The 13,519-nt window shown below is 42.0% G+C and overlaps 1 protein-coding gene across 2 annotated transcripts in view; it reads right to left on the bottom strand.

Moving 5' to 3' along the window:
• Positions 1–13,519, bottom strand: part of LOC308100154 (spectrin beta chain, non-erythrocytic 1-like) — a 134,376-nt gene that overhangs the window by 8,593 nt on the left and 112,264 nt on the right. For both annotated transcript variants that reach the window (XM_080449074.1, XM_080449073.1), the window contains 8 exons: positions 12,972–13,346; positions 11,629–11,715; positions 6,739–6,896; positions 5,071–5,209; positions 4,613–4,697; positions 2,841–3,037; positions 2,430–2,533; positions 1,858–1,915 (listed from right to left, as the gene is read on the bottom strand). In XM_080449074.1, coding sequence (XP_080305200.1) covers positions 1,858–1,915; positions 2,430–2,533; positions 2,841–3,037; positions 4,613–4,697; positions 5,071–5,209; positions 6,739–6,896; positions 11,629–11,715; positions 12,972–13,346 — 1,203 coding nt within the window. The remainder of the gene's footprint in view (positions 1–1,857; positions 1,916–2,429; positions 2,534–2,840; positions 3,038–4,612; positions 4,698–5,070; positions 5,210–6,738; positions 6,897–11,628; positions 11,716–12,971; positions 13,347–13,519) is intronic.

The following is a 13,519-nucleotide window of genomic DNA, read 5'->3' as shown; positions in this document are numbered from 1 at the left end:
TCAGGCGTTATGCCATGTTTTGTTCAGGTGTTTTGTGTTGTATTATCAGGTGTTATGCCATGTTATCAGGTATGTTTTTTTCTATTATCAGGTGTTATGCCATGTTTTGTTATCAGGTATGTTTCGTTGTTTTATCAGGTGCTGGCGTTCCACAAGGTGAGTCTGTAAATTATGACATACACCAATAGAAAAATAAGAAGCTGAGGAGAGAGGAGGCCTTGAGTTTCAAGCTGAGAGGAGGAGAGGAGGAGAGAGGGGGAGAATGAGAAAAGAAAGTAAAATAAGGAGAGGAATGCAACAAAAAGAAATGTGTGTGGTTTCTAACAGGTCCCATCATGCACCACTCAGTCACTCTCAGTCACACCAACAATGACCGGCATGTGTTCCTGGAGGAAAGAACTATTTCTAATGTGTCTCTAGGGCTATGTTCACACTGCCAGATCAAATCAGATCTTTGCTCCATCCAGATTGGAATCAGACTGGTTTTTATCAAGTCTGAACAGCAACAAACCACAAGGAAGATCTTTGTCGTATGAAGGTTTCCCTCACAGAAAACATCAGATCTAGCTCACAGCTTGTAGACTGGATGTTTTTGGAGAGTGACACCGTCGCACAACAGAGTGTAAGTTAAGCATTACTTACATCATGTCGCATTATGTCAGCAACCATCGCAGATAGATGGCCGGTGCCGGCCCTGAATACACAAATCTGATCAAATCAACAGTGTGAACGGTCAGATTTGCTTGCAGTGTGAACAATGCCCAAGATCACACGTGAACACTTTCTATTTGACACTTGAGTGTCTAGCAGAGTAGACGGAATGTTGTCCAGTGGATAAATAAGAGATCAAACCAGCCCGATACCTAGCCTCGCAACTGACTGACTGACTGACAATACTGAAACAGTCCTAAACATCTCCTTACAATTTGCACCTTGTTAACCTTCCCACAAATCATCCACCGGTTGACTCAACAAACAAACAATGTTCAACTGTCCCAGTAAGTCCCCCTAAAGGCCTCTAGGTGGCATCACCATTATGACTTTTCCCCTAGCCCAGTTCTGGGCTCCGTTCTTTTTGGGGGGTTTCTTTTACCATGACATTCCATTCATATAAATCGACATTGTGAGCCAGCAGGTTATTTAGAGCTTATATCAGCTCTGAACACAAACCTCAGAATCTAATCTTTCGCGCAAAATAACAGTAAAAACAAAAAGGAAAAAATAAATAAGAATACATTCTGCTGATAATGCTAATTCGCGTTCTTCCGATAATATCTCGAACCCAAGCGCAACCAACAGCCCAGTGACACAATTCAAGCTGAACCGGTTCAGTCCAGTTAGATCATGTAGTTCAGTTCCGGTCCAGCTGGTATTTTGGGGATAAATAACAGAAATCCAATTAGGGAAATTAACATCAGTACACACCTCAGTCAACAGGGAGACATGTAGCGCACATGGCTAACCAAGCTAATCCTACTGTATACAATATTAGACCACTATTATCTACTCCAGTTTAACGTACATCCTTCTAGAACAGAAATGGAATTAAAATTAAACGTATGGAAGGATAAAGCCGTGGCTTCAAATTAAAACAATACATTTACAAAAAAGGACAACAAAAAGGACATTGCTATTCAACAAGGACAAGATGATACATTAAAGGAATGGAACATTCATGTGTGCACACGTGTGTGTGTGTGTGTGTGTGTGTGTGTGTGTGTGTGTGTGTGTGTGTGTGTGTGTGTGTGTGTGTGTGTGCGCGCGGGTGTGTCTGTGCGTGTGCGTATGGTATCAGGGTGTGTGTCAAGGTCTGCGGTTCTGCAGGGTGCTCTGGTAGGCAGGAGAGCGATAACTAACCCTGGGAGAGTCCTGGTCTGATGGCTGTCCGTTCTGCAGAGACCCCTGCTCCCCCTCTCTGGAGACACACACACACACACACACACACACACACACACACACACAGAAAGAATGTCAGTGGCATCTTATACTTCGAGGATCATAAGAGGCACACATCCATATACCAGGTGCTGCCACTCAGGTGGCACCAAAATACAGTTACAAAAGGGAGCTATAATGTGGAAACTTTTATTATTTGTTTAACGGTATCTTATACTCTTCATTCATGCATCCTGACATACAGGGAACAGAGATACAACCATCTATTCACCCATCAAAATCTCACACCACCACACACACACATCTATGCATTATAGTTTGATGACATCACCACCTCTCCATGGAACTGAAACTATCAATACCCCACCATTTTAGGGAAGCTGGGGAGCCATGGTTGTCAGCCAATATAGTGACATGACATGGCATAAAGGGAAGGGGAGGGGAGGGGAGAGCGAGAGCGAGAGCAAGAGCGAGACAGACAGACAGAGAGAGAGAAGATACAAGGTTTCTGCGACGGTAGACAGAACACACACCTCTGTAGTGTGGTGGTGGTCTCTGTGGGGGTGGTCTCAGCAGGCGGGGGCTGTCTACTCCTCTCCTCTTCCTCCTGCCTTCGTCTCACTTCCAGTAACTCCATCTGGGGGAAACAGGAAGTCAGGCTCCCCCTCATCTAAACCAGTGGTCCTTGAATGAGGGGGTTCCATGGGGGGGTGGGGGGGGGGGGGGGTCCCCAGCTAAATTGTTTATAGTTGTTTATATTTAAAAGTCCTTAAGTTTATATTTAAAAGTCCTTAAATTGTCACTTTAGAAATGTGCAGATACGTATACTGTATGTATTGTTTACTGTTGTGTTGACTGAGAAAACAATGGTGCATATTTTATCAAATCATCTGGGGACCCCCCCAAAAAAACCCACAGTTTGAAAACCTCTCTCTCTCTCTCACCGTGGTCAGTCTCTCCAGGGCGGAGAACCTCTCCTCCCAGGTGGCGGCCGACTTCTCGAAGGCCTCGTGTCGCTTGATGAGCTTCTCCACCTCGTCCACGCTCTGGCCCATCTCCCTGTTGGTCAGGTAGGGGTCCTGGCCCAGCAGCCACGCCTCGGCCACCCCCGCGTCCCGAGAGAACTGATGCACCTCCAGAACTACAAGCAGCAGAGAGAGAGAGAGAGAGAGACAATTTACAATCTAGGCACTTAAGCAGACGCTCTTATCCAGAGCGACTTGCATTAACCCATTCAATCTGGAAACGCATCTGTGTCCTTTTAAGATTTCTTTGGCTATTTTAGAAAAATCTGAAAATGTGTGCAAATCTTTGAATATATATTTTTTAACCCATTAAGACCTGAGAAGATTCTAGAAATGTCTTCTAAATCCTAAAAAAAAAATTGAAAAAAAAACCCAATTTTTTTTTCCCTCGATTTTTCAAAAATAGCAGATCTACAAGTTCATAGCGCGGCACTCGGTGCCGCGCTATGAGCTTGTATATCTGCTATTTTTGAATAGCCTAAAGAAATCTAAAGTGACACAGATGCGTTCCAGGTATCAATGGGTTAAAGCAAACATTTGTAACTCAAATCTTTGCTTCTGGGTGGGTCCATGGAACAAAATATTTTGAGATGGGGATCCGTGGCCAAATTCATATCTAAAAACGTTTTCTAAATCCTAACACTATGTTGCTATATCAGTAGCCTCGATCTCCAGGCTTTTATTGTTTAGTTTTGCTAAAAAATAAACGCCTGGACCAGCGCGTCGGTGTACCCGGTATGAGCAAGTGTTCATTTCCCCAACCAACCAGAGTGCAGTGGGCGTCGCTCGTAATGTTGTGTTAACGGGGCGGGGGTTGACGGACAGATCGGTGAACCAATGGGATCAGGCGCAGTCTCTCTGCGCCTCTATACACCTGCCCCTCTATACACGAAATCAGGAGCGTTGGTGCAGCCTACTATATCAGTGGTGCTCCAACCTTTCCATGTCAAGGACATGGAATGATATGTATTTGGCCACAAACCCCCATCTCAAAATATGTTGTTCCAGGGACCCCCAGAAGCGGACAGATCGGAGTAACAAATGCTCGCTTTAAAACGCATATATATATTTATTTAAAGATTTGCACTATTACTAGTAGTAGTATCACATGCAAGCCAGGAACCTAGCATCCGTCTAATAATATACATTGAAACTATATAGTTTGAGGAACCATTCAATGGACTTCAATGGACAAGTGGCACCATCGTGGGAGGTTTTCGCTATTACTTTCAATGGTGTGACGTCACGTTTTAATTCTAGATAGGATACCAGGTGAACAATGAACCCGATCATCTGTTTAAATAACATGCTATCTAAATGACATGTTAACATTGTGGTGAAGAAAAACACGCCTAAGTAACAAAAAAAAACATGAGAACAAAATGACCACGGCATCATGTCTGCATGGTCATCATATCTAGGTCAGTCGCTAGCATCAGTGGAACAGAAGGTGACGGGAAGGGCTACGGGGAGAGTGCAGTGCTAAGGGCTGAGGTGGAGTCTGAAGAGGTGGAGTCTGAAGAGGTGAGTCTTCAGGTTACGGCGGAAAATTGTCTGCAGTTCTGACTGCAATGCAGAGTTTATTCCACAGTTTGGGAGCCAGGAGGGAGAAAATTCTGGGACATGTGGAGCGTTGTCCCAGGTGTGAGAGAGACAGAGGGGATGAGAAGAGAGATGAGGAGACTTCTTACCCAGTCTAAGCCACTCCCATCTGTCCTCCCACTTGTCAATCATGTCTTTCCTCTTGTCAGTCAACTGTAGCAACTTCTCTTTAATCTGAGGCAGAAAAACAAATGGAATTATATTTGATATACATTCATTATGTTGTGTTGATTGTCTGACACACTGACAAGTTATTGTTCATGTAATTACACAGCAACGCTTTGCGACGCGTTGTGAGCTTGTAGATCGGCTATTTTCAAATGGCCGACGTATATAAGTCTGAAGCGGTTTTGTAATAATAATAAAAATCTACAAAGTAACTAGTAACTAAAGTTTCAAATAATTGTAGTGGAGTAAAAGTACAATATTTGCCTCTGAGATGTAGAAGGAGTAGAAGTAAGAGTACTGGAAATACTCCAATAAAGTAAAAATACCTCAAAATTTTACGTAATTACTTTACACCACTGAGTACAGTAACAGTACATACCTCTTCTGAAGCGTAGTGTTTGCGTGCCAGCAGAGCTTTGCCCAGCTCGATGCAGGCAGTGAAGCTGTCGTTACGAGCATCGATCTCTGCTTTGATCCCCTGGTGGTTGTTCATCAACAACTCTACAGACGACACGTCCCTGAACACACACATTTTAACCATTTATGGACACAAATATTGTAGGTGCAGTAAGGTTACAGTCACCATTCATGGCATATGTCTTCATGATACAATAAGCATGTCACTCGTACTCTATGGGTATAGATGAGTCGTATAATAACTTAATAATAATAATCATATATTTGTAGTGTACCTGGGTTTTTCCTGGGCCTCTATGAGTCGTGACGTATAACTTAATAACAATAATAATAATCATATATTTGTAGTGTACCTGGGTTTTTCCTGGGCCTCTATGAGTCTTATAACTTAATAATAATGATAATAATAATGATAATAATAATAACTAGACGGGTCGCAATTCTGGGAAATTGCAAAGTGTGGTTGCGCCGACGCGATTCGCGGGTCGGTGCCGCCGGGACCCGAGTAATACGCTGGGAGGAATACCGTCGGAGGCTGCGGCAATTACATTGTCACGTCACTCCTGAGATCACTTGCTTTTCATTTTGAGAGGATTGATCCCCCAAAAATCATGTTTTTGCATAAAACGGTTACGTTTTGGGCATTTGTGGCGCCCTCTATGGGTCAAAGTGGAAATTATTTTGGGGATTCGTTGAGTAAACCACCCTCGACATGTGATTCAAATTTGGGATTGACCGGACGTTTCGTTCGTGATTTGTAGCATTTTTGGTAAAACGGGCCCCTCCCACTAACTTTGGAAGCCATTTACGGACGAACGGTAAGGACTATCAAAATGCCGTTTGGATATGTTTATCGCATGGGTCCAGAGATCATGTGTACCGATTTTTGTTAGATTTGGACAAAATATATGGGAAGAGGAGCTAAAAGTGTGTTTTGAAGAAAATTCAAAATCTATCCTGACGCAAATGGGCGTGGCCTATATGGGGAGATGCGTCGTGACCCAAGGAATCCAGGGGAAAAGAAATTTTGATTTTACGACCTACGGTTCAAGAGTTATAGGCCAAAACGTAAAGGGGGCTGTTATAGCGCCACCATGTGGCCGATTAGTGTAATTATTATATCAATAATTTCGGACTAAATTAGGAACCTCCCCTCCAAATCTGGTAACTCTAGCTCTTACGGTTTCTGAGAAAAAAATACTTGAATTTGAGTTTTTGCACTTTTCCATTAAAGTGGATGGGGAAATTTAATGCACTAATAAATCAATATCAATAAAACTATGCAACCAATCTCTTAGCCTTATACAAGCACACGATTCCCGGTGAGGCCGGTCATTTTGACATATGGCACTAAATTGGGAAAAATAAACTGTGGGAGGAGAGACGATCTAAACTATTGTTTATCTCCATTAATAATAAAAAGAATAATAATAAAGTGTGAGGATTACTATAGTCTGGTTGCCCTGTTAGGGCAACCACACTAATAATAATGATAATGATAATGATAAGGGTAATGATAATTATTATTATTATATATTTGTAGTGTACCTGGGTTTCTCCTGGGCCTCTATGAGTCTTATAACTTAATAATAATAATAATTCTTATTATTATTATATATTTGTAGTGTACCTGGGTCTCTCCTGGGCCTCTATGAGTCGTATCACGTCTTCCATCCATAACGTGAGGTCTCGGACCATGCTGAAGAAACGGAACTTATCTCCGGTGTCGAACAGCTTGAGTCGCCGTCCCTCCGCCGCGTCCAGGAGGTTCTTCCAGGCCTCCAGCACCTGAGGAAGATGAGGGTGACATGGAGAGAAGATAGGTAGAAGGAAGTGTTAACAAGACCAGCAGGTTTGTCCGATCACTCCCGTCTTCCCTTCCTTGGTTTGTTCCCTTTTACACATTGATAATCAGAATTATGATTAATTACATATTTCTACTAAATCTTCAGTCGCATACATCTAAGTAATTGAAAAGACTGTTTCGTTCCTAAACCTGCGACTGAAGCTCAGTGAATCACCTCCCCCTCCTGCATGTCTGAATCACATTCACCTTTTACACAGGATGTGTCTATATGCAGATGACAGCTTTAATTTTGTCAACAAAAAGAGTGGCCATTTGTTTTTGGTATTTTGTACATGACAATCTGAATCAATCAGATAAATAAAATAGAGAAGCAATAAATAAGTAACTGCAGAAATACAGATTATGTAAGGTCAAATATCCTGGTTTTTTTTTGTTGACAAAAAATAGCAAAAAGCGTTAAAAGGGGAGTCGAGACACTTTCTGGAGCTGCTCCACTGAAAAGGAAAGAGGCTTTGATGCATTGCTAATGGTTTGAATGCACGGCTACACACAGCATCCTAGCACACCTGACTGTCTATCTACATATTGGTGGTTTCAGACGTTATATTTGTTTATATCTAAAAATCTTAACCACTTTCAACCTGGTGTCCCTATTTTGAGCAAATCGTTATAGGCGTTTTCAAAAGATTTCCCAAATTCTTCCATATTTTCAACATTTGTGAAAATAGCAGATCCACAAGGTTACAATGTGTCCTATAAGGACGTGTTGTGAGCTTGTATGTATGCTATTTTCGCTAAGTTCGTAGTAAGACAAATGATAGGGCTTACGTGGTTGAAGTCATGATTGTAAAGCACCCTGGCTCTCTGTGCTAATGTGCTGTATATATAAAATGAGGATGAAAACATCTGTAGTTGTAGCGGTGATGGGGCCAGCTAGCTCGCTGCCAGCAACAAGCAAATGCTAACAATCATGTTGTGGTTGCACCATGTTTTGCAGCACAAAATTCAACAACGCATCTAAAATGGATGCGACAAAAACTTGACATTAAGTCTAATAACATGAGCTTTCATTGACTAACCTGGACCAAACCGTATTTGCAAATTGTACTTTTGTTTTGGATTTGTTTTATACTACTTGCAGAGCCAGATGGGTGGGGCTTGCTGTATCAATATTGAATGATTGAGGCAACTGCGTACATCTCTAGATCAGTTCCATTCCATTTTGTTCAAAGTCATAGTGTGTAACATTAATTTTCGTCTTAGTCTTTCTCCCAGTCTCTTCAGTGTTTCAGTAAACAGAATAATACATTTTCAGGTCAGTGCTTCTCCCCATCCCTTTGGGCACTTGGACAATGCTGCAGTAGCAGTATGTGAATCTCAGTAAATTGACCTCTTAGTATTATGCCTCTTTTTATGTATGTCCAACATCCAACAAATAAAGATGAACTGGTTACAAATGTCATTCAATCAGGACAAATAATCTAACAAATATTTTTGTCACTTCCAATTTCACTGGTTTATTCTGTATGAGTTCTCTCTCCTGATTGGATGGAATTCGTATCCCAACCTGCAAATGTATTTTCTGTTTACTAAAGAGCTGGAGAGACGGGGAGACCCCTGTTACTGAACAAACACTCTATAACGATGATTGCCATGGCAATAAAGCTAAAGTATATTTAAGACTAATTTGAACAAAAAAGTTATAATTTAACCAGCACTTTTAAATTATTTAGAATGTCATCACAAGTGAAAATGAAACTGATGGAAACATGAACAGAAAACTTTAAGTTTTCTAAATGATCTGGTATCCGTATTAGACAATAATATAAGAATAATATAATATCTGTGTGTAAACTTTATGGTTGTCACCAACCATTATGTACAAACCCCACCCATACAGCCACTCCAGCATAAAACACACAATGAAAAGTATTTTGCAAATGGTCTTCCACTCAACACGAAGCAGGAACTAAACTGGATGACACGACTAAAATGTCCCGAAACTTAGTCAGCATTTTAGTCGAAAGCATATACGAGCTTAACGTTCCTAAATAAATTATATACGTTTGATGCGAAGCCGATGTTTTTATCTGGTCAAAACAGGAGTGCGTTCTCACCTCTCCCTTTCTCCTCTGGGCGGGGGGAGGGGCGATGAGGGAAACGGGACATACAGGGGATGGTCAAAACAACCACAGTCAACAAACACTCAACGACCAACAGATCAATTCATCACTTATCAATTCTTACTGATCAGACCGTTGTGAAGTACCCGTAGAATTAAGTCACTATCGCAGAGACAAGGGGTGCAGCAGTAACATTAATTGATTTTAATATAATCGATTTTGAGAAGAAAAACGTATAATAAGTATATATATATATACATATATATATAGCTTGTACATTATTTTTGCGCGACACAGTTGTGTGACGAAGTATAAAATAGGGCTTAAGTGGTTTAATCAGACTTGATTTAGTTGGTTATTAAAAAAAGCTATATACATTATACATTTATTATTAAACATAAGCCAGAACCATGCTAACATTATGAATAATAGTAATCCTTTTAGCTTTACCTATGGAGAAACATATTGGGGAATTGATTGATTGATTGATTGATTGAATACTTTATTAGTCAGAAATGTAAACAGCACGTGGTACAGTAAGACATTAAAGCTAAAAGGATAACACAAAAAAGTCCTAGGGACTTGTTCCCATTGGAAAATAATACATCCAATCTATAGAAGAGCAAGGATCCAATGATATACTGTACCTGTATGAGGTGTTTTTAAGTGTCTTCTTTTATTTTTGGAGATAATTACTTATTATTAATACTATTTGCAGAGGTTGTAAGTGATTTGATTTTCTTAAAAAATGTTTTTGTTAAAAAGTTCTAAAAGCTCTACATTCTGATGGTAATCATTGCTATAGAGTGTTTGTTCAATAACAGGGGTCTCCCTGTTTCTCCAACTCTTTATTAAACAGAAAATAGATGCAATCAGGTGTTTAGATAAAATTGGTTGCTTTACACATATATTTCGACAAATAACCAAATAACCTGGATCTCTGGATCCAATTGGGACAGGGGCGTGGCTCCAATATAAATACCGACGTCATGTGACCAACCTGCGACGTCAGTCATCTATGACGTATCCACGATGTATGACACCAAATATGGACAAGGTTTCAGCTCAATTAGAGCCCCATTGACTTTCATTAAAATGTAAGTTAAATGTACATTGCTGTCGGGCAGAAACCCCTTATCTCCATATTTTAACTTTTTGTGTTTTTGGGCGGTGAAACCGCCCCTATAAGTGAGATTTGGAAAAATGTACATTTTCCTGCGCTGTGATCTGGGCCCAGGAAATTAGTAGAATTATCCTGCGCTGTGATTGGCCAATCACAATCTATTCAGGACTGTGATTGGCCAGTGTCACATGACACATGTGCATAGCCCTATATAAGCAACCATAACTTGAAAAAAACCAAATATTTGTTTTTTTCAAGTTATGGTTTCGTCCATCATAAAGAGTGTTTCAATAAATGTATTTATCTTTTGTACATGATTGGTTGACTCCATTCAGTATTGTGATTAGCTAGCAAGACACCGCCCACTTCACACAGGGTGTGATTTTTTTGTAAATTAACGCCCTACTTGATCATACTGCAGCGTCACACAAAAGCATCAAAAGTAGCAGATCTGCAAGCTCGAAACATGGCAGGAAGCGATGCGTTTTGAGCTCTACTACTTTTGCAATTTTTTTATTTGAATCCTGAAAAGTAACAGTTTTGGACATATGAGTTTTCCACCCGAAACCTAGCAAAAATAGAATAGCACTAGCAATACAAGCTTACTCTGTGTCGCGCGATGAGCTTCTATATCTGCTATTTTTTAATAGCCAAAGACATCTAAAAATCATACAGATGCTTTCCCGGTCTTAATGGGTTAACTCACTGTGTGTCGTCTCTGTACCATCTTGTGTGAAGCAATATCAGGGATGTTAATTGAACCCCGACCAAACTACAAGATCAATAAGGTTTCATCTTGTGGTATGTATTTTTGACCATGCCCTGTAAAAGGTCTTCAAACAGCGCATCAAAACTATTCATAGTCGACACCTCATTCATACAGGTTCATACCTTCATTCACGGTGAAAAACCCGACCTGTCGTGTGAAATATATTGTGAAAATATATTTTCAGGCCGATCAATCAATGTGTAAGGACGTTAACTCTTCATTTACATAATACATCATTTATGGTGGCATTAGTTTAGTAACTTGAATTAATGTGTCATTATGATGTTATATGGATATGATACAGACTTTTGGGTTAGTATTGATTGTTATGTTTCCTTGTAAACAGCCTGTTTTATGTCATCATCCAATTCACTCCCTCACTTCTCTCTTTTGGGATTTCTTCTTTTTTTTTATCCCACAATTTTGTAACCCATTTTTTTGGGTTGATGGGATTGATGGTAAAAGTCATCTCTCCTGCCTGCGTGTATGCCTTTCACACTGGCAAATTTTAACAAACCTTTGATTTCATTGGCTACGGCATAGCCAAAGAAAGCCTTGGGCGCACCTGCCTTGTTGTCAAGCATGGGTGCCGATTTATGTTTTTGCCCCTGGGTGCTGATTCGAGCCGCCGTCCTCTTTTCATAACTTTCAGACCTTACTGTATATTTCCTATGATTGACTGACAGAGAGCGACTCACCTCTCCCTCCCTCTTCTGGATGTCATCGGCTTTGTCCCCAGCGTAGGACGACTGGAGACGCACAGCGTCTTCCTGCAGCTGACGCACCTGGGGACGAGAGAGACGGGTGAGGAGATACGAGAGAGACATACGTGTTCCCCCTATCTGTTCCTACCTGTGTCCGTCTGTCCTGTTCCCACCAGGGTTATTATAGCATTTTAGATAACTGAAACAAAAATTAGGCTAATTTTCAAAAATACGCGATTACTAACGGTTGTGTGTTTAACAAAACAACTAAAATCATAGAGAAAATGTCCTTGGTTTTAGTCTTTGTCTAAAATCATCCAAAATGTATTTTGTTGTTGCTATATTCCTGACCTTTGACCGTTGAATCTCGCCCCTGACTAATCCATATAACTAAAAACTCAACTAAACTAGCAAACCCTCTTTAAAAAACAAATCGAAATTAAACTGAAATTGATAAATAAAAAGTATTTTTAATTAAAAAGAATGACAAATGCAAAACTATAATAACCTTGGTTTCTACCTGTGTCCCTGTGTCCCCTGTCCTCTGTTCCTACCTGTGTCCCTCTGTCCCTACCTGTGTCCCTCTGTCCTCTGTTCCTACCTGTGTCCCTCTGTCCCTACCTGTGTCCCTCTGTCCTCTGTCCCTACCTGTGTCCCTCTGTCCTCTGTCCCTACCTGTGTCCCTCTGTCCTCTGTCCCTACCTGTGTCCCTCTGTTCCTACCTGTGTCCCTCTGTCCTCTGTCCCTACCTGTGTCCCTCTGTCCTCTGTCCCTACCTGTGTCCCTCTCTGTCCTCTGTTCCTACCTGTGTCCCTCTGTCCTCTGTCCCTACCTGTGTCCCTCTGTCCCTACCTGTGTCCCTCTGTCCTCTGTTCCTACCTGTGTCCCTCTGTCCTCTGTTCCTACCTGTGTCCCTCTGTCCCTACCTGTGTCCCTCTGTCCTCTGTTCCTACCTGTGTCCCTCTGTCCTCTGTTCCTACCTGTGTCCCTCTGTCCTCTGTTCCTACCTGTGTCCCTCTGTCCTCTGTCCCTACCTGTGTCCCTCTGTCCTCTGTCCCTACCTGTGTCCCTCTGTCCTCTGTCCCTACCTGTGTCCCTCTGTTCCTACCTGTGTCCCTCTGTCCTCTGTTCCTACCTGTGTCCCTCTGTCCTCTGTCCCTACCTGTGTCCCTCTGTCCTCTGTCCCTACCTGTGTCCCTCTGTCCTCTGTCCCTACCTGTGTCCCTCTGTTCCTACCTGTGTCCCTCTGTCCTCTGTTCCTACCTGTGTCCCTCTGTCCTCTGTCCCTACCTGTGTCCCTCTGTTCCTACCTGTGTCCCTCTGTCCTCTGTTCCTACCTGTGTCCCGAGGGCCTGGATGTCGTTTTCGAACGCCGTGTGCATCCTCTGGAGGGCCTCCACGGTGTTCTGGTCGCGTCCCAGCTCATCGGGGAGTTTCTTGTGTTTGTCCAGGACGCGTATGAGCACCTCCTTGGCGTCGTGGTAGAACTTGTGGAGCTCGAAGGAGGCGGCCAGGATCTGCGTCCGCGTGTCGATCAGCTCCAGAAGGTCCGCCCACGCCTCGTTGAGGCCGTCCTTCCACTCGGCGACGGTGGCCGCGTCCCCGTGTCCGGCGTTGATGAGGTCGTCAGCCAGCCTGTTGACAGAGTCCACTCTCTCCTGCCCGATGGTTCCCGTGTCCCGAGCGAACTCCCTGAACCGCTCCTGTAACATCTGGGAACAGACAAGTCATATATTATTATTATTCAGTGGTGTAAAGTAACTAAGTACATTTACTCAAGTACTGTACTTGAGTATATTTTTGAGGTATTTTTACTTTATTGGAGTATTTCCAATTTTCAGTACTTTTACTTCTACTCCACTACATCTCAGAGGCAAATATTGTA

This window comes from Gymnoscopelus braueri (genome assembly GCF_963280865.1).
Source record: "Gymnoscopelus braueri genome assembly, chromosome: 14".
NCBI lineage: Eukaryota > Metazoa > Chordata > Actinopteri > Myctophiformes > Myctophidae > Gymnoscopelus > Gymnoscopelus braueri.
The sequence above is the reverse complement of the archived record's forward strand: the minus strand, read 5'-3'. Positions and strand labels throughout refer to the sequence as shown.